This window comes from Seriola lalandi, unplaced genomic scaffold (assembly GCF_002814215.2).
Source record: "Seriola lalandi dorsalis isolate HSWRI2012SDOR001 ecotype SW California unplaced genomic scaffold, Sedor1 jcf7180002055006, whole genome shotgun sequence".
Classification (NCBI taxonomy): Eukaryota; Metazoa; Chordata; class Actinopteri; order Carangiformes; family Carangidae; genus Seriola; species Seriola lalandi.
This window is the reverse complement of record NW_019525549.1, coordinates 1,873,925-1,893,257: the sequence shown is the minus strand read 5'-3', so window position 1 is coordinate 1,893,257 and position 19,333 is coordinate 1,873,925. Positions and strand designations below refer to the sequence as shown.

The 19,333-nt window shown below is 43.0% G+C and overlaps 1 protein-coding gene across 1 annotated transcript in view; it reads left to right on the top strand.

Annotated features, from left to right (window-relative positions):
* The first annotated feature begins 9,351 nt into the window (after positions 1-9,351).
* Positions 9,352-19,333, top strand: part of asb5b (ankyrin repeat and SOCS box containing 5b) — a 12,251-nt gene continuing 2,269 nt past the window's right edge. The window contains exons 1-5 of the mRNA XM_023397262.2: positions 9,352-9,521; positions 16,072-16,151; positions 16,703-16,810; positions 16,908-17,061; positions 17,929-18,063. Coding sequence (XP_023253030.1) covers positions 9,401-9,521; positions 16,072-16,151; positions 16,703-16,810; positions 16,908-17,061; positions 17,929-18,063 — 598 coding nt within the window. The 5' untranslated portion in view covers positions 9,352-9,400. The remainder of the gene's footprint in view (positions 9,522-16,071; positions 16,152-16,702; positions 16,811-16,907; positions 17,062-17,928; positions 18,064-19,333) is intronic.

Below are 19,333 nucleotides of genomic sequence, written 5' to 3'. Positions count from 1 at the left end.
GGGTGGATGGACCGATGGATGGATGCTTTATTTATCCCCTAGGGCACATCATGTGTGCATTAGCTCATTGTTGATAATAACAATAATAATAATAACAGTTGATAATAAATAAACAATAATAATTAGATTAGTCCACTTCCTTTGGCTGAGTTGTTGTATAGCCTGATAGCAGTGGGAACAAAGGATCTAACATTTTACAAATCGTAATAATCTACAGATATTTTTTATCGTTGTAGAAATAAGACAAACAAAAAAAACAAAAAAACAAACAAAACATCAATCGACAAACATTTCACAAGTTGTAACAATCTTTAAACATTTGTAAAGAGCAAGCCCTGTGGTTAAAGGAGTCTGACCTCTGATTCCTAACACAATGTTGATATTTTTTCACAAAGTAGGACGCCTCTAGGTCATTTTTGAACAGATCGTCGTGATACGATGACAATGTTTGTTCCAAAGATAATCCACAGGCTCGATGGCACAGATAATATATACAGTGTTGACCATAGACAGTGGACAGGATGTGTTGTAGTTGCCAATTGTGGTAGAATATCGGCTCGGAGTGGTTTTGCAAAAATTTAAAGATGCTGAACGGGTAATGAGCAAAATCTGGCAGGGAATCCGTAAGAGTCAAAAAAGGTGGCTTTGCTGTCCTCTTCTAAAGTCAACGCTAACCATTGCTCCCCGGGCATGTCCGGGGTGTGTGTAACGATAAAGTAGGCAGAAGGCTTAAATGAGACACTCAGCGATGGCAGCTGGTCAGAGGCCCACACGCTGCAAAATGTATCTCCTAGCAAACGATGCAAAAGACTCTGCAGTTGACGATTGTTCATCTTTTTAATAATAATCAACCAGCACCTGTCTTTTAGAGTTGATCTCCAGAATGGAATCGTAACAGGCGTAGACATTAGTAGTGGCGGTATGTGGCATGGGCACCCCTGAATTTCTGGGATGGAGTATGTTTTTACATTAATGCATGACAGGGGGTAGAGACAGTGTTGCCAACTTGGTGACTTTCTCGCTAAATCTGGCGACTTTCCAAATCGTCTTGGCAACTTTTTTTGTCAAAAGCGACTAGCAACAAATCTAGTGACTTTTTCTGGTGTTATTGGAGACTTTTCTGGTGTTTGGAGACTGACGTGAAAGCACGTATCGCTCTGCAGTTACTGTCCTCAACGAGCAGCGGGTGCTGCCACGAGCCCCTCCCCCATCCCAAAGCACTCACAGTAGCCTCAAAACCACCTCTGATATTTACCACACCTAGCAGCGGTGAGTAGCTGTCGCAATGTAATGCAGTCGCTAATCTCTGATTTAAGCTCATGTAAAAGGGTTTGCGCTACAGTTTTGACTATGTCGTCGTCCACACGCATGTTGCGCTTGGTCAGCAGCTGTTGAATGGAAGAGATGAATTTGGGGGTACACAGTCTATTCATCAGTCTGTGGAAGTTGTTCCGGTAGTAGTCGTCTTCTAGCACTGCGAAACACTGATGTTCTTTTTAGCTAGGGTAGTTGATGGTACATCCAAAACAGTTATCGCGATGGTACTTGTGGATGGTGATGTTGAGCAGATGGAGCACCATGGATTTTACAACTTTGATGAAAACCGACCCATCCGTCGATTTCATCCTCCGGACTTTCAGTTTCCCGCTAGAGGTAAGAGGCGTCAATGCAGACGGGATGACTTGGGATGATAGCATCGGCGAGCATGGTGGGGACCCTTGAGAGGCAAGAACATCTTCATATCCACCTCCATATCTCCAAAGTTGGAGAGATCTTTGGGTGAAACGTGTGGACTTGGAGACAGGTGAGTGAACTATCCTTCCCATCCGTCTCGTAGACCACGGAAGTAGGTGGCTGGGGCTCTTATCTGTCCGTCTCGTAGAACCCGGAGGTAGGTGGCTGAGGACCCGGCCCGTCCGACTCAGAGGTGGGTGGTCCATCAGTCTTGTCAACTCCGATAGGTGGGAGACTCACCACAGGATGGGATTTCCGCTATCCAGGGTAAATAACTCGATCCGAGGGGGCATCTTGAGCTTCCACAAAGTCGGAACACGCATTTGTTAGCACTCATCTGTCTGTTCATGCCGGTCAATGTCTGGTAGCCTCACAATGACTCCTTTTAAGATGTATAGGACATGGTGGCGGTCTAAAAATACTTTTTTCAACACTAGTACTAATACCGGCTTAGCTGAAGAAGCCATACTGTGGATGCAGAGCCGGGGCTAAGATGAAGGCTAAGACATGGAGATATAAGTCTTTTCTACCATCACTCCTCATTGGAAATGTTAACTCCCTGGCTAACAAGTGTGATGAATTGGAGACACTTGTGAAGAACCAGCGAGCATATCGTGAGTGTAGTCTCATGTGTTTCACGGAGACCTGATTAGAAGACAACACTCCCAATCGTTGTGTGGATTTACCCAGCTTCACTGCAGTGCAAGTGGACAGAAAGGTGAGAGCAAGTGGAAAGAATAAAGGTGGAGGACTGGTTCTGCTTGTGAACAATAAATGGTGCAACCCCAGTCACATCACAGTGAAGGAGAAGATCTGCTGTTCGCATATTGAACTGTTGGCAGTTGGTCTTAGACTGTACTATGTACCGAGGGAGTTCTCACACATCTTCGCCATTGTTGTTTACATTCAACCAGGAGCAGAGCCTGCAGTCGCATGTGACGCACCCTGATGCATTCATTGCAATATTGGGGGATTTTAACTATGTCACTCTCACATCTCGCCTGACTGGCTTCACTCAGCATATTGACTGTCCCACCATGGAAAATAAGACACTGGATCTGTTGTATGCAAATGTCGAGGAGGCCTACACTGCTTCAGCTCTATCACCACTTGGCAGATCAGAATCGGGTTTTTCTTCAGCCTTCCTGCAAGCCCTGTGTACTGAGGCAGGCTGCAACCACCCGCTCATTGAGGGATCACCAGTAACATCAAGACCCTCCTCAATCAGAAAAAGGAGGTCTTCAGGGATGGAGACAGGGAGAAGCTCAGGTGTGTGCAACATAAGCTGAAGAGGAGTTTGAAGCAGGCGAAGAACGACTCCAAAAGGAAAGTAGAGAGGAAGCTGCAGCACAACGACACCAGAGAGGTGTGGAAGGGGATGAGAACCATCACTGGTTATGAAGAGAAGAACAGCCAGGCAACATCAGGTGATGTGGAGAAGGCCAATTAGTTCAACCTGTTCTACAACAGGTTTGACGCAGCCTCACCTGTTCTCTGTCCCACTGCTTCAGCTGCAGCTTCTATGGCATCTCTTCCACAACCTGAAACTGCAGCTGCAACTCCCTCCACACTGGGGTCAAGTCTCTAAACAGGGAGGGTCACGGTCCTGTGGAAAACATCATGTCTTGCTCCAGTACCTAAAGTAGGGCGAGATAAATGACTACAGACCGGTGGCCCTCACATCACACATCATGAAGACCCTGGAGCGGCTACTTTTCCACCTTCTGAGGCCACAGATTGAACATGCATTGGACCCCCTACAGTTCGCCTGGGCCCCGGGCCCATTCTTACTTGGCTGAGCCAGGTAGTTACATGAGGATAATGTTCTTTGATTTCTCAAGTGCATTTAACATCATCCAACCCCCCATCCTTAAAGACAAGCTGGAAGGGATGGGGGTGGATCCGTGATTCACGTCCTGGATTGTGGATTACCTGACAAGATGACCACAGTACGTCAGGCTGGGTAACTATGTCTAGGGAACAGTGATGAGCAGCACTCGGGCTCCACAGGGGACTGTTCTGGCTCCATTCCTGTTAACCCTGTATACAGCGGACTTTAAATACAACTCTGAGTCCTGCCACATCCAGAAATACTCAGATGACACAGCTATTGTGGCACGTATCAGGAATGGGCAGGAAGAGTAGAACAGGGATCTGACGATGGCCTTCAGTGAATGGAGCAACAAGAACTGCCTCCTTCTGAACACCTCCAAGACCAAGGAGATGGTCATCGATTTTCAGAGGTCTAGGCCCACCCTTCAGCCAGTCAACATTCGAGGGAAGGACATTGAGGTGGTGCACACTTATAAATACCTAGGTGTGCACCTGGACAGTAAACTGGACTGGCCCCTGAACACAGATGCCATCTACTGGAAAGGGTAGAGCCGGCTCTTTTTTCCTCAGGAGGCTCAGTTCCTTTGACGTCTGCAGTGAAATGTTGCACACGTTTTATCAGTCAGTGGTGGCCAGTATACTTTTTTATGCTGCAGTCTGCTGGGGCAACAGCATGTCCAACATGAAAACAAAATACTGGACAAGCTGGTAAAAAAGGCTGGGTCTATGCTTGGCAGGAGTCTGGACTCACTCTTTTGTTGAGAGACCCATGCAATGTAAGATGGAGGCCATCTTGGACAATACCAACCACCCTCTCCACAACATTCTGGCAGGACAGAGAAGCAGCTACAGGTGCATCAAACCTCCTATACACTTTGATATACTGCTCATAGCAGGTTCATCAAATCTTGACCTAGACATTGTCAGGATATGCTTAACAACTTGATGATGCACTGTCAAAACGTGACTTTTCGTGGAACAGCCTGCCTGTGGCAGTAAGGCGAATTTCGGTCCTTCGCCATGAAAATTCGAATCATTATAACTCTAGTATGCAGTGTCCAAACAGCCCCATAATTTTTATATGTGATAAGAGTCCTGCCCTGAATAGATCTATATGTCCATATTTAGTAATTCTCGTAGCCCCACCTCTGGGCAACATGTGATATTACGATTTACTTTTTCATTTATTATTCCTAGAGAGTTGACCTGGACCTCAAAAAAAGGGTCCGAAAATAATTTGTTGAGGAAGCTGATACTTCTTGGATGTGAATTTTAACTTTTCACTTAAGGGTGGGGCTCTGGCGGCGAGTTCAACGCGAAACAGGAAGTGGCTTTATGTACGTGACATATAGTACAATTCCAAGATCGTTGTTTGTTTATTCTTATCATCAGACCGGAGCAATTCTACAGTGCAGAGCTTTTGAGTTATCGTAAAGGACCCACCCGTGGTGGCACTCTGAACTTTGATCCTTCGCCATGAAACAGGAAGTTGCTATAACTCCAGCATGCAGTGTCCAAACAGGCTGAAACTTTACAGATTTGATAAGACGCCTGCCCTGAACACGTCTACATGCTCAGATTTAGTAATACTCATAGTGCCACCTAATGGAAATATAGGAAGTTATAACTCTATGATACTTTCTCCAATCTTCCCTAAATTTTACATGTTTGATGACATTCTCACACTGAAGATATCTGCATACTAATGTTGCACAATAGTCACATCGCCACCTACTGAAAATATGAAGTAACTCTTAATTGACAATCAGGCCTCACAGCAAGAAGGTTCCGGGTTCGAGTCCCGGCTCGGCCGTGGGATCTTTCTGTGTGGAGTTTGCATGTTCCCGTGCAAGTGTGGGTTCTCTCCGGGTACTCCGGCTTCCTCCCACAGTCCAAAGACATGCAAAATGGGGACTAGGCTAATTGGATACTCTAAATTGACCATAGGTGTGGCTGTGTGTGATAATGGTTGTCTGTCTCTATGTGTTTGCCCTGTGATGGACTGGCGACCTGTCCAGGGTGTACCCGCCTCTCGCCCGAGAAGATGCTGGGATAGGCTCCAGCCCCCCCGCGACCCTACTAGAGGATAAGCGGTAGAAAATGAATGAATGAATAATTTACATGACATTTTCATTGTAAGTCTTATATAGAGCCTCATGTGTGCCTGTTATGTGGTCTCTGGCTCCACCTAATGGTCTGAATTGAGATTGCATATAAAAATCCTTTAAATCTTTTCTGGTGCCACACAATCTGTGCAATAAATCCTAACCCATGAGCACAGTGTCTGGTGGTCATTATGGTCTGCGACTGTGAGCCCCCTGGAGGTGCGCAGGAGTGTGAGGGCCCGTTCATCACTGCTTGCAGCTTTAATTATTATCAACAATGAGCTAATGGACACATGAATTTCCCCTAGTAGATAAATAAAGTATCTATCTATCTATCTATCTATCTATCTATCTATCTATCTATCTATCTATCTATCTATTCATAGACGTCCAGAGGCTGGCCAGAACCAACGAATGGACTGGAGACATGCCGAGAATCTTTTGTCCAAATTGCTCTGTTTCTTCTTCTTCACTCACATCGGTTAGCATGCTCTTGCTGCTGCTATCGGCTTTCTCTCAGGCATGGTGAAAGATGAAAGATGTTTTTTCTCATGTTTACTGTTTTATTTTGAAACTCACCTCTTGTCTCGTTTCAGGTCCTTCACTTCCCGTACTTGTATGTTTCCCGCCTGCGTGATTACCTTCCCTGCCCTAATGTGCTGCACCTGTGTCTCATTATCTCCCTTCCCTGTTGAGTATTGTTCCCTTGTGACAGCGTACCAGCAATTCTTGTGTTTCCCTAGTGAGTGCTTAGTGTTTTTTTGACCAGTTCCTGTCTTTGACCCTGCTTTGGTCTGCTGATTTTGTACCTTTGCCTTCAAGTCAAGTCAATTTCATTTATATATATATATTTATTTATATATTTGTATAGCGTCAATTCACAACGTGTTATCTCAAGGCACTTTCCAAATAGAGCAGGTCAAGATCTTCTCTTTATAATATTGTTTACAGAGACCACAATTCCCACCAAGAGCAAGCACTAGGCGACAGTGGACAAAGAAAAACTTCCTTTTAAGAGACAGAAACCTTGAGCAGAATCGGACTCAGGGTGGGTGGCAATCTGCCTCAACCGGTTGGGTTAGAGAGAGAGAGCGAGAGAGAGAGCACAAAGGAAAAGAACAAGAACATACAATGATAGCAATATTAACAATAGTGATAGTAGCGGCAGTAACAGCAACAGTAATGTAGCGGCAACTGTAGTGCTCCCACTGATGTAAATAGTAATGACAGCTAATAACATGAATAATTATCATTATTAATTATAGTAAATCTTAGCAGGTTTAGCAGCAGGTGTTAAACAGGATCATGGGGGAGAGAGGAGGACGTCTTTTTAACTCTGGGAACCGACAGGAGCCCTAAATTCTGGGAACGGAGAGCACAAGATGGAGTATAAGGTTTAAGCAGATCACACAGGTATGAAGGAGCAAGTCCATTTAACCTTATATGCCATCAAAAGCACCTTAAAGTCTGATCTGATAAGAACAGGAAGCCAATGAAGGGAGGCTGTAATATGGTCAAATTTTCTGGATTTAGTAACAGTTCTAGCTGCGGCATTCTGAACCATTTGAAGATTTTTAATACGAGCCAGATGAGGCCGGAAAACATAACATTACAATAATCAAGTCTTGATGAAACAAAAGCATGAATTAAGATTTCAGCATCAGTCTTAGACAGAAGAGACAGAATCCTGGCTATGTTACATAGATGAAAAAAGGCACTCTTGGTGATATCTTTAATGTGCTGATCTAAGAAGAGGGAAGAATCAAAGGTGACACCCAGATTTTCGACTGTCAGACTATGAGAAATCACACAGTTATCAAGAGTTAATGTTAATGATCAAATTGGTGTTTATGTCGGGTCGGGCCAACGACCAGCATCTCAGTTTTGCCTAAATTTAGGAGCAAAAAGTTACGACATCCAGCTTTTCACAGCAGACAAACAGACCTCTAAAGTTGTAATCTGAGAGGAATCATCAGCCTTTACAGGTACACACAACTGAGTGTCAGCATAACAATGGAAATTCATTTTATTTGACTGCGAATAATTTGACCAAGAGGTGAAATATGGAGAGAGAAAAGCAGAGGGCCAAGAACAGAGCCCTGGGGTATTCCATGTTTCACAGTAGAGTATGTTGATATAGTGTTATAGAAGATGCACTGTGTTCTGTCAGATAAGTAGGACTTTAACCAGGTGAGGGCCAGGCCAGAAACACAGAATTTGCTTTCAAGTGGATCTCAGAGAATACAATGACCTATAGTATCAAAAGCTGCACTGAGAGGAGCACAGAGGTGGAGTCCGAATTCATGGAGATCAGAAGATCATTTGCTACTTTAGTGAGCGCTGTCTCAGTGGAGTGACAGAGACTGGAACAGTTCAAAAAGATTGTTATTAGACAAATGAGACAAAAGCTCTTGAGACACAGCTCTTTCCAGGACTTTAGAAAAGAAAAGAAGGTTTGAGACTGGTTGATAATTATTTAGGGATCCTTGATCAAGGTGTGGTTTTTTAAAGTAAAGGTTTAACCACAGCAGTCTTAGAGCTACTGGGAACTGTGCCAGAAGTGAGTGATAAATTAATAATGTTCAGCACTGAAGGTTCCAATATTGGCCAGAGGTCTTTGGAGAGCTTAGCTGGTAGAGGGTCCAGTTGACAGATGGTGGGTTTAGAATTCAACACTAGCTAAGACAGTAGTGCAAGAGACAGAGTCTCGAAATTTGTTGAAGGAGAAGTTGACAGGGACTCAATTCTAGAAAGTCATGGGCTGTAAAGGGTGAGCAGCTAAGAGATGGCTGCTGCTGAGTGAGTTTAGCTATAGTGTCAAAAAGAAATCTATGATTGTGTTTATTGTTACTGATTAACTGACAGAAGTAGGCTGTTCTAGCAGTGGAGAGATATAATATAATAGAATACATGAATTCAGAGGTGTCAATCATGCATTTATTTATATCAAATGAGGCACTTATAATCAGTGATAATAAAAAAAACTGTAGGATTCACTGGATCCATAAAAACAAATTGTGAGACACAACATAGATATATGTTTGCAAGACTAAATGCCCTGTCCAGTTGTTTTAGTCAGTACAGGTATCTAGCCTATAGGAGCTTTTGGAGCTGGTGCTGGGGCTTCCTTGGTCGCAGAATCTTGGTCGTCATTCCATTTTTGTATAAAAAATCGTCATATAGATATTTTTAAATTGTGCTACCTTTAAATGTGTATTCCATATAAGTTATAAACATATATCTTCATATATCCAGAGGATCTATAAGTGTGATAATAATATATCTCCTTATAGGTGACATACTAAATATGACAACATCACTCATATATGTCATATATGACCCACATGTACAAATGTAATGTGTGTGAGGTGTGAGATCTACACTGGAATCTGATCAGAGGTCAGATTTGAAAGCTATCAGTCAGATCCTCTAAGGAGCACAGAGAGTTAAAAGTTACCATGTGTCAGACTCAGCTGATCATTAGATGCTTTACTGTGCCACAGCTACAGTCTCCGCGCACACTCAGCTGAGTCTGCTCCTCTTCAGCGACAAAAATAGCCTCGCTCGTGGACACGTGGGCGCGCATGTGAGGCGGTCGTGTGCGGTGAACACAACAACAGAGCCGTTCAGCCAATCACGTCGTTCTCCTGACCTTCCCCTGCGCAGCGCTCCGCTGCTGCAGTCTGTGTTGTTTTAGCAGTAGGCGTGTCAGGACGAGACGTGCGAACATGCCGGAGGTTCCGTCCGGAGCCCCGGAGGTGTCCCGGAAAAGAGGCGCAGAGCCCGGAACGCTACCCGAACATGGCCCGGAGAGGAAGAAGGCCTGCTGGGGCATTCTGACCAGCCAAGGTCGGTGCATTGCTGCTCAGGCTGTTTCTGTTACTGGGAAAACACTGAGTTAAAGCTTGACAATATATAGACGCATAGAGTCCTGGAAGAAGACAAAATAATTAAGTAAGGGTGATTTGTATGTTTGACATTTACTGCCTGATTCTGTCCATTTCTATACCAAACTGAAAAAAGAAAGACATAACAAACATCTCAACTCAACAAAGCTTTTATAAACTACTCCTGCTGTAAGGAAATGTAATATATGAGTGATGTTGCCATATATGCCACCATTAAGGGAATATATTATCATTACATATATATATACAACCTCTGGATATATGAAGTTTATAACATATAGGGAATACCCATGTTATATTTTTATATAACGTTGCGACCGTATTGTTAACAATGTATATTTAATTTATAAATGCAAGTTTATTAAAACAACATACTTTATAACTTTTGATACACATTCAAAACGTTGTATGTTTATAAAAGTATATGATATACATTTTTCTTTTTAATTTTAAACATTCTGTATTGTATATTTATATATATTATATCAACATATACTGAAAGGCATGGCATATGTGCAAAACATATGTCTACAATATAATGTCAATACATGAAAATGTTCCAATGTTATATAGGTTTGATATATAATTTTCACATATATAAATATAGCCTTTTTTTTTTTTTTTACTTAATATGAACATTTACTTCATATATGGAAATGTCATATATGTACATTTTCATATGGGATACCTGGTCTGATAGACTGCATTGCTTCTCTTTGTTTGACAACGTTTTGTTTTTAGTTTTTAGTTAGTAATTTCAACTTTGAAAGAAAGTAAATGAGTGAGCCTATAGTGAGCATGTATTTAAATGCTTAAACATGGACCTAAATGTAGGTCACATACAAAACAAATAAACTCAACAAACCTACTTATAATTATCTGAGAAAACTCATAACCTTATTATCAGGATGTTAACCAACCAAAACTATTTGACTGCTACGTTTGACCTACTCTTAGTAACCATCATGTCACTGTTCCTGCACCAGCTGCTGAACTCATCAGCATGGTGACAGCTCTCTATTTGAAATGTGTTGACCCAGTGGAGTGGACGTGTTTGATTAGGCCCAGGTTGGTCAAGGTTGTGAGAGAGGGAGAGAGAGAGAGATGGAGAGACCACACTCCCTGTTCTGATTGAATGCCTCCAGATGGATTTTACAACTAAAAAAAATGTTTATTTGGGCTTCAAACTGTTGAAAGTCAGAATGCTACCACTATTGCTAATACTACTACTACTAATAATAGTAATATGATAATAAAATGTCATCATTACAATTATTATAACACAGGATTTAAAGTGGATGAAATGTCACAGTGGGACAGAGACAGTTCAGTTACAGTACAATAAATAATCAGCTGATCAGGAAGCTTCACTTCCATCAGAGGTGGATAACAGTGACAGAATCATACGTTACATTAGACTATGTTTGGGACATTTCTCCCTCTGTCTCCATGTGAAGGCTTAGAGTTCACGTGTGTGACCAAGCTCAAATTATTCATCAACAGCACAGAAATGATGGTGGCCATGGTTCTGTGTCTTTAGTGCTTTATATTCAGGCAGTAACTTGCCACACGCAGCCTGTGCGGTAGGGTCAAGGTTAACATGACAGCACTGTGAAATGCTGGATATGGTGGAGTAGAGCTGTGTGACACAGTTGTCAATGAAAACAGCAGCTTCCTCTAGCTCCCTCGGTCGGGCTTCGTGAAGTTAGCGATGCCTGCAGGCTAGTGACCAGTGTTGTTAGCTCACTTCTCACAGCATCCATGTCCAGTTTAATATCAGCTCGTAGGTGCCTAACAGACTCCTGAAGCGTTTGGAGTGCCTCGGAAGCCGTCTTTGTAGTTAGCATGTTGTACACTTGCATATGTTTAATACCTAACAGATTTCAACAAAATGATCAATGTACACAGAGACAAAGCTCTCTAGCCTTGACTGCTTCTACATTTATCACAAGAACAGGCAAGAACAAAGAAAACACACTGTGCATGCTTTAGGGTGTTTTCACATTTATAGTTTGTTTGCTCCTGGTCTATAATATTAACAAATCTTCACATAAAACTGAAAAAGCTGTTCTCTAAATAAAAAAAAGATAAACAAACCAACCAACTTCAAGAGCCCGACCATACAGCTACTTTTTCTGAAGCTAAAGTTTAATGGGCAATTTGTCCTTTGGCGATGTTTTAATAACATCACTGAGCTCTGAGCCTAGTCTCTGTTAAGGCAAATTTTACTTTCTCTATTACTAAAGGAAGCAGAGGAATAACTAAACATAAGACATACAGGCTTTGAATTTCAAACGCTTACAGGAAGAGGTCTGTGCACATGCCTGATCTTGACAGTGTCATATTGAGTTGTAAAGTCAACCTTGTCGGAGCTTGGGAGAAACACATCTTCATCCTAGCTTGTGCCATTGACAGGTTTTAAGACGTTTTTCTTACGTGTCAACACCAGGAATTTATATTATCCACAATCCAATGTTTTCATTTTCGGATACAACCAATGTTGACTCAGTTATATTCACTTAAGGACACAGTAGTAGACATCACCATTAATACGTTGCAGTGTTGGAGAAGTCAGATCTTTCATGAAGGCCTAGTGGCCTGACGATTTGGTCCAAGTCCTGCTGGGACACTTTGATCCATGTCATTCTCTTCCTCATTTCCTGTTGTCTCTTTACTTCAAACTCTAATAAAGGTGTAAGACACCTGGGGTGTCGCGTAGCACAGTGGGTTACGCAGGCACCCCCATATATAGAGGCTACAGTCCTCACTGCAGCTGGACAGCCCTTTCCTGCGTGTCATTCCCCCTCTCTCTGCCTCCCCACTTCCTGTCTCTCTACTGTCCTGTCCATTAAAGGCACAAAAAGCCCACAAAAAATAACTTTAAAGGTGTAAGACACCTAAAAAAACCCTCTAAACTAAATACTCCACCACAGTCAATGTCCGAGCAGACATGGAGGAGCTGGCCATTGAAGAATCTGACTTCAATCATGGTAAAGTGAGTGTCAGGTATCTGAAGCTGATCACCTCTGAACTGTGCTTTGTTGGACAGTGCCACAAATTCAGGGAGTGGTTGTTTGATTTGTTATGTGAAAATTTTAAAAGTTATGTACCATGTGGAGCATTTTACAACAGAAAAATAAATGTAAAATAAATCAACTGAACAGGATATGAAAACTGAGGCATACAGGGAAAAAAGGGGGGAGGGATAGTGAGTAAAGGAAGTGTGGAGGTGAAAGACTGGATTCAGACAGGTTGTTAGAATGTTATGTAAAGAGGGAGGAGTTCAGTGTTCCTTCTATTCGTCTACCTTTCCAAAATGGCTGCTGGCATGTACAACCCAGGGAGTTAAATGACCTCACAGACCATCTAAATATGGCTGCCTGCCTTTGCAACTTGTGTCTTCGCTCAGCAGATTAGATGAGAGTAGGAAGATGTTTTTCTTGGTGCCTAAAGTCTTGGTAGATTCACTGGTTGAGTCAGTCAGTAACACTGAGTTAGCTGGTTAAGCAGGCAGGTCAGATTAGTTGCAATGCTGAAGTCGTGTTACATGAGTGGGGCTGAAACTAACAGTTATATTAATTATTAGAGTATTTTTATTAATAAAGCTAGTATATGAATACATATACAGTATATATATATATATATATATATATATATACACATACACACACATATATACATGCATGCTCTATATGCAGCATATACAGTATCAACAACTGTTTTCTATGTAAAGATATAGTGGAGTAATGGCATCCTGAGCAGAGAAGAAGCCACACCCCCTCTGTATGTGATGTCATCTTAGTTTCTCTGCTTTTTGTTTTGGTAGCCGGTCCGGCAGTGTTCGCATGTTAGTGCATTTAAGTCCCTCCTGTTAAACCGCTGGCCCTCCCCTCGTCTATAAACACACACGCCCGTTGAGGTGAAAGCGACCTTCCAGCATTTCCTGTTCTAAAGAAGAAACCATGTTTCTGTCTAAAAAGGCCTCAGACACACAGAGATCAGACAAGAGTACAAGTGGACTGGACATGGCAGCTGCCAGCTCAAATCCCGGTCAGCTGGTGGACCATCAAAACGTCCAAAAAATCACTGAGTGTCCTTACCAGTCCTCTCTGTGTGCCTGTCATTCATTCGGCCAGTCCCAGTGGATTAGACCAAGGCTGAATTGCTTTCCCAGTCCGACCATGGAGCTGATACTGGACTGGTTTACTGAGAGGAGAACCCTACAAGTTGCTAAAGGCTCCACCTGGACTCAGAACTACTTTTTTTCTCCTCCATTTGTCAGTAACTTTATATTTTTTCACAATGTTACAGTCTGTTTTCATTAGTGACGGCTACATTGGCATGCTAACATAGGCTAACTTGTTAACATATACATATAATATTACATATGTGTTCTGCAAATGTTGCTATTGCTAGCTGGCTAACTGTCAGCACTGCTGTGAAGCATATCACAGCTATGCAATCGTGGGCTAATGGTTGTGCTGGATTGTTGCCAGTTGGCTCTTGTTAACTTTATCGTAACGCTGTGTGTTTATTGGATGATTTCATAGCATCATAACACCTTGTTGACTGAAAAGGTGAAGGTAGGGGAGGGGATTGTAGCCAAACAGAGGCTGGAGGTGTGGTGGACTAAGCGTTTGTTTTGGTCTGAGATGCAGGTGGTGTAGTGTGACATTTAGTTTACAGACCCTTTCTGATGATATGACAATCCTGGTGAAAAACTGTTCAGTCTGTGGTGTGTGCACATTCCTGTTTGACGACTTTGTAACCTGATCGCTGCATGTTTGATGTTTACTTGAAGATCATCATGACAAGTTGTGCTGTGATCATATTTGTGGCGTTGTATCACAGCTTTTACTGAACAGGTGACTTGGAAATGGTCGAACTGGCCACTGTACAGGCGGAAGTTCACCTAGAGCCCATTGCTCCTCCAGTGTGAGATTTGGTGTGGCCCAGCTGCATGGGTTCAGACCAAGCGTCAACCTCCGGTCTGAAACATGAAGCATCAACACTGAAGAACCAAAACCTGCAGTTCCTCTAATGACCACGAGAGTCTGGCTCCAACAGTGAGTCAATCTCCGTAGACTCCTGTTAAAATGTCCAACTTTACAGCAGAAATAAACATGTTTACAGCCTGGTACAAAGACAGTTTTGGTCTATATAGATAATTTCCTCCTTCATGACAATTGTTTATATAACTCATCTGTTTACTTTTTATTAAGTACTAACGTTATGGAGAATTGAGGGCGTGGCCTCTTTGAGTGACAGGTGGTGATCGTATCTTTGCCACAAGCCGCAATGCACCAAGGCCTCAGCTCCTTACCTGCCCCTCCTATTTGACCATATTTATATTTGCTGGGAGTTAGGGGTGGAGTCATACACTGCAAAGATGGTGAGAGTGGAGCAGCTTACTCTGAGCTTCAGAAACCTGTGCGTGATGTCATGGAGGCCACATCCATCTTTATTTACAGTCTATGGTTCAGACTTGGGGGCGGAGCAGGGAGCTGATGGGCTGCTTTCCCCCTAGTGTGAATAGTGAAACAGATTAAATCATCACAGTCTGTGGGTAGTTTAGATAATTAGCAAGTCCATGGTGGTATGCGTCAGAAAGAGAATGTTTGTTCCACTTAGTCTCTGTTGCCACATTCAACAGGCCCCTCGCTGCCTCCCTCCAGGGAGCCGGGGGGTCAAACAGCTTGACAGAGGAGAAGTTAGGAGGCTGCCTCTCTCACTGGGCGGTTCCCCAGAGTCTCGCTCAGCCAGTGAGCAGAGAAATGATGATGACAGCTTTAGTTTGTTCAGTGTGAAATTAAGAAGCCCGGCGCTTGGAGATCAGTGAGCAACGTTCTGGAACCGGAACTGGCTGGAGAGGCTGAGAGGAGGCTGGGGATGGATGGCGGTGGATGGCTTTGGCCTGAGCACTAAGCTTCTAGTGCATGGGACCTGAGTCAGCTGAGTCCATACAAGCCAGATTGTACTGTCATAGAAAATCACTCACCCATCTAAATATCTGATGCAGCAAATTGGTGGAAGGAGGAATATATTGCTAAATGTGAGAAGAGATGTTGGATCTATCATTTTTAAAGAGATGACAGAAAGCTGCTTGTTCTGGAGCTGTTAACTTAGCCTAGTGCCTCTGACTTCAGGCAGTACATATCATGCTCCTGACAATTCATAACTGCAGTTTGAAGCTTAATAATAATAACAATTACTATTGTTAATATTATTATTATTATTATTATTTATCATAATCTTTAAAGTCCCTGTAGACTCTTTGATTGATTATAGTGTTTTCTGAATGATGAGTTTGTTCTGCTGAAAATCACCCAGCGTCGCCTTCACACTTTTATGATGCTACCAGTTAGGATATTTAAGTCAGGATATTTCAAATCGTACGAAAGAATATAGAACAACTGAAATTAATGAGTATTATAAATACACCTCAGTTAGTGTGTCAGTTAAGTTAAATATTTTGCTTTACTTATGTTCAGGGTCCTGGGCAGATCGCTCACCGCTCCATGAAGCTGCTTCTCAGGGTCGTCTGCTTGCCCTGCGCACTCTGCTGGCCCAGGTAACACACACACACACACACACACACACACACACACACAGGTATTCTTGTCTTGTCTTTATTCTTAACCTAAACCACTGACCCAGAAAATATTTTCCAACTGGACAAGCTGTCCCCAGTTCACTCTTTGAGACGTTTAAACAACAAGACTATGATCCAAAGCAGACCTCAACATCCACCATGAACCACTTCAGGAAACACGAGCTGAAGTTTCTGAATGGCCCCCACAGCCACCAAATATACTTACATACAAAAACTTCAATTACACCTCATAACTGATTACTCTAATAACTCCACAGATGCAGTTACAGTTATTTCTACAGGTGTCACAATAGATGTATTAAAAGGGGAAGGGGGCATTAGTGTGATTTTTCCCAGCAGCAGATAAAGTCATGTCCTTAAGGCAGAAACCTGGGAATCTGGAAAATGTGCCGATACTGCAGTCACTAGTGTTTACTCAGAATCCATTTAAACCAGAAAGACTGATTGAAACAAGTCAAACAGAAAGTTCAACAACTAAAGTCAGAATGCTGTGTGCTTTTATATTTTAGGGATATCACGCCAACATTGTCACCATCGATCATGTGACCCCTCTTCATGAAGCCTGCCTGTCGGGACATGTAGCCTGCGTCAGAGCACTAATAAATGCTGGAGCTAATGTGAGTGTTCTTCTTATTACTATCACTATAATTATGTTATGTTTGCTGAAACACACGTGTGTGTATGTATGTTGCTCACAGTTATGTATGTGTCTAGGTGAATGCTGCTACCATCGATGGTGTCACTCCTCTGTACAACTGTTGTGCATCCGGGAGTGTCAGCTGTTTGGACATACTGCTGCAGAATGGAGCACACACACACACGCCACACACACATTTCCCATCGGCACTGCATGAAGCCTGCAAGAGAGGTGAATACGCAGAGCAGGAAGCTTACAGTATAAAACTGAGCAGCCCAGTATCCTGATTTTCAAATATAAAAATGAGGTGGGGTGTGTGGGGAGCTGAGACTTTGCTGCATGCTCTTTTGTGGCAAGCATACCCTTATCCACCTGTCACTCAAAGAGGCCACGCCCCCAATTCTAAATAACTTTAGTCCTTAATAAAATTTAAACTGGTGAGTTATATAAACAGTTGTCATGAAGGCGGAAATTAACTATAGAGACCAAAACTGTTTTTGTACCAGGCTGTAAACATGTTTATTTCTGCTGTTAAGTTGGACATTTTAACATGGGAGTCTATGTAGATGACTCACTGTTGTAGTCAGTCTCTCGTTGTCATTAAAGGGAACTGCAGGTTTTGGTTCTTCAGTGTTAGGTTCATTGATGTTGATGCTTGGGCATATCTCAGCCAGTCTTTAATAAACTGACATGAAACTTTCTCTGAGTGCTTACAATCATGCTCTTGACATAATGACATTATGTTTCCATGGCATCTCTGGTCTATTTTAGGTCCCGATTAGTCAGTGTCTTTTTGCTCAGTCACAATATCTCAAACACCACGTCACTAGATTTTGGTGTAGCTTGGCTAAATGACTTGTCTCTCTTCTGCATAGTGGCATTTTCAAAATAAAACATCTCTAGATCAGGCTGTAATGTTTAACTACAGTAAAATATGACACTGAAACCCTGATAAGAGAGAACAAAGGGACAGCAGCCAGAGTGTAAGCTGTTCAATTCAAGTTCAATTCAAGCGCAATTCTTCATCATTGAAAGTTGCTGAAAGTTTCATTATGTCTGTGTGTGTGTGTGTGTGTGTGTGTGTGTGTGTGAGAACAGGTAGCAGTCAGTGTGTAGAGTCACTGCTGTCTCATGGAGCAGATCCAGACTATGAAGTGTCTCACCTGGGCTCTCCTCTCTACATGAGCTGTCTTCACCGACACACAGCCTGCACAAAGATCCTGCTGCACAGAGGTGTGTCTGGTTTACTTTCTGCCACTTCCATTTGCAGCACACCTGTGTCACCTCGTGTACTGGTGCCCGCTGTTTTATATAAGCCACCATTGGTCTAGAGCAGTGGTTCCTTTGCTTAATGCACTTTTAACTTGGGTCGAAATGTACAAAAATACACTTTACCTGTGATTCCTGGTGGCTTCCCTGACCACCAAAAATCATCAAGGCGTCTGTTTGTGTGCCGTTATTCCAGATGACTGCAAACTTAAGTGGTTCTGAAACTTAAACCTAAAATTAATTAATTTTTATTTTCAAGGCCTGAAGAGGTGGAAGTATCGAGTGTATTTAACAAAACATGCAACAGAAACATTTATTGTTTATTTCTTTTCCCTGTAATCACCTCTCTATCAATCAATCAATCTATCACTCAATTATTCAATCAAACTTTATTTGTATAGCATTTTTAATACAGGTCAGTGCAGTTCAAAGTGCATCAAAGATGACTGATGAGCTAAAAAGAAAAAGGGCAAATCAAGTAAGAAAGCTGGCAATAAAATAGATTGTTTAAAAACTATAATAACATTAGCAAAAAAAAAAAGAATAATAAAATAACATAAAATAGAATATGCCAATCCAGTCCACATGTGTTTTGTGGATTTGGAGAAAGCTTACGACCGTGTTGCCAGGGGCTCCCTGTGGGGGGCGCTCCGGGAGTATGGGGTGGATGGCCCCTTGATAGCAGCCATTCAGTCCCTGTACCAAAGGAGTGTGAGTCTGGTTCGCGTAGCCGGCAGTAAGTCGGACCTGTTCCCGGTGGGGGTTGGACTCCGCCAGTGCTGCCCTTTGTCAACGGTTCTGTTTATAACTTTTATGGACAGAATTTCTCGGCGCAGCCGGGTGGGGGAGGGGTTTGGGTTCGGTGGCGGGAGGATCTCGTCTTTGCTTTTTGCGGATGACGTGGTCCTCTTAGCTTCATCGAGCGCCGACCTTCAGCTCTCGCTTGGGCGGTTCGCGGCCGAGTGTGAAGCGGCTGGGATGAAGATCAGCACCTCCAAGTCTGAGGCCATGGTTCTCAGCCGGAAACGGGTGGATTGCCCGCTCCGGGTCGGTGGGGAGGCTCTGCCTCAGGTGGAGAAGTTTAAGTATCTCGGGATCTTGTTCACGAGTGAGGGTAGGATGGAACGGGAGATCGACAGGCGGATTGGGGCGGCGTCAGCAGTGATGCGGGCGCTGAACCGGTCAGTTGTGGTGAAGAGGGAGCTAAGCCGGAAGGCGAAGCTCTCGATTTACC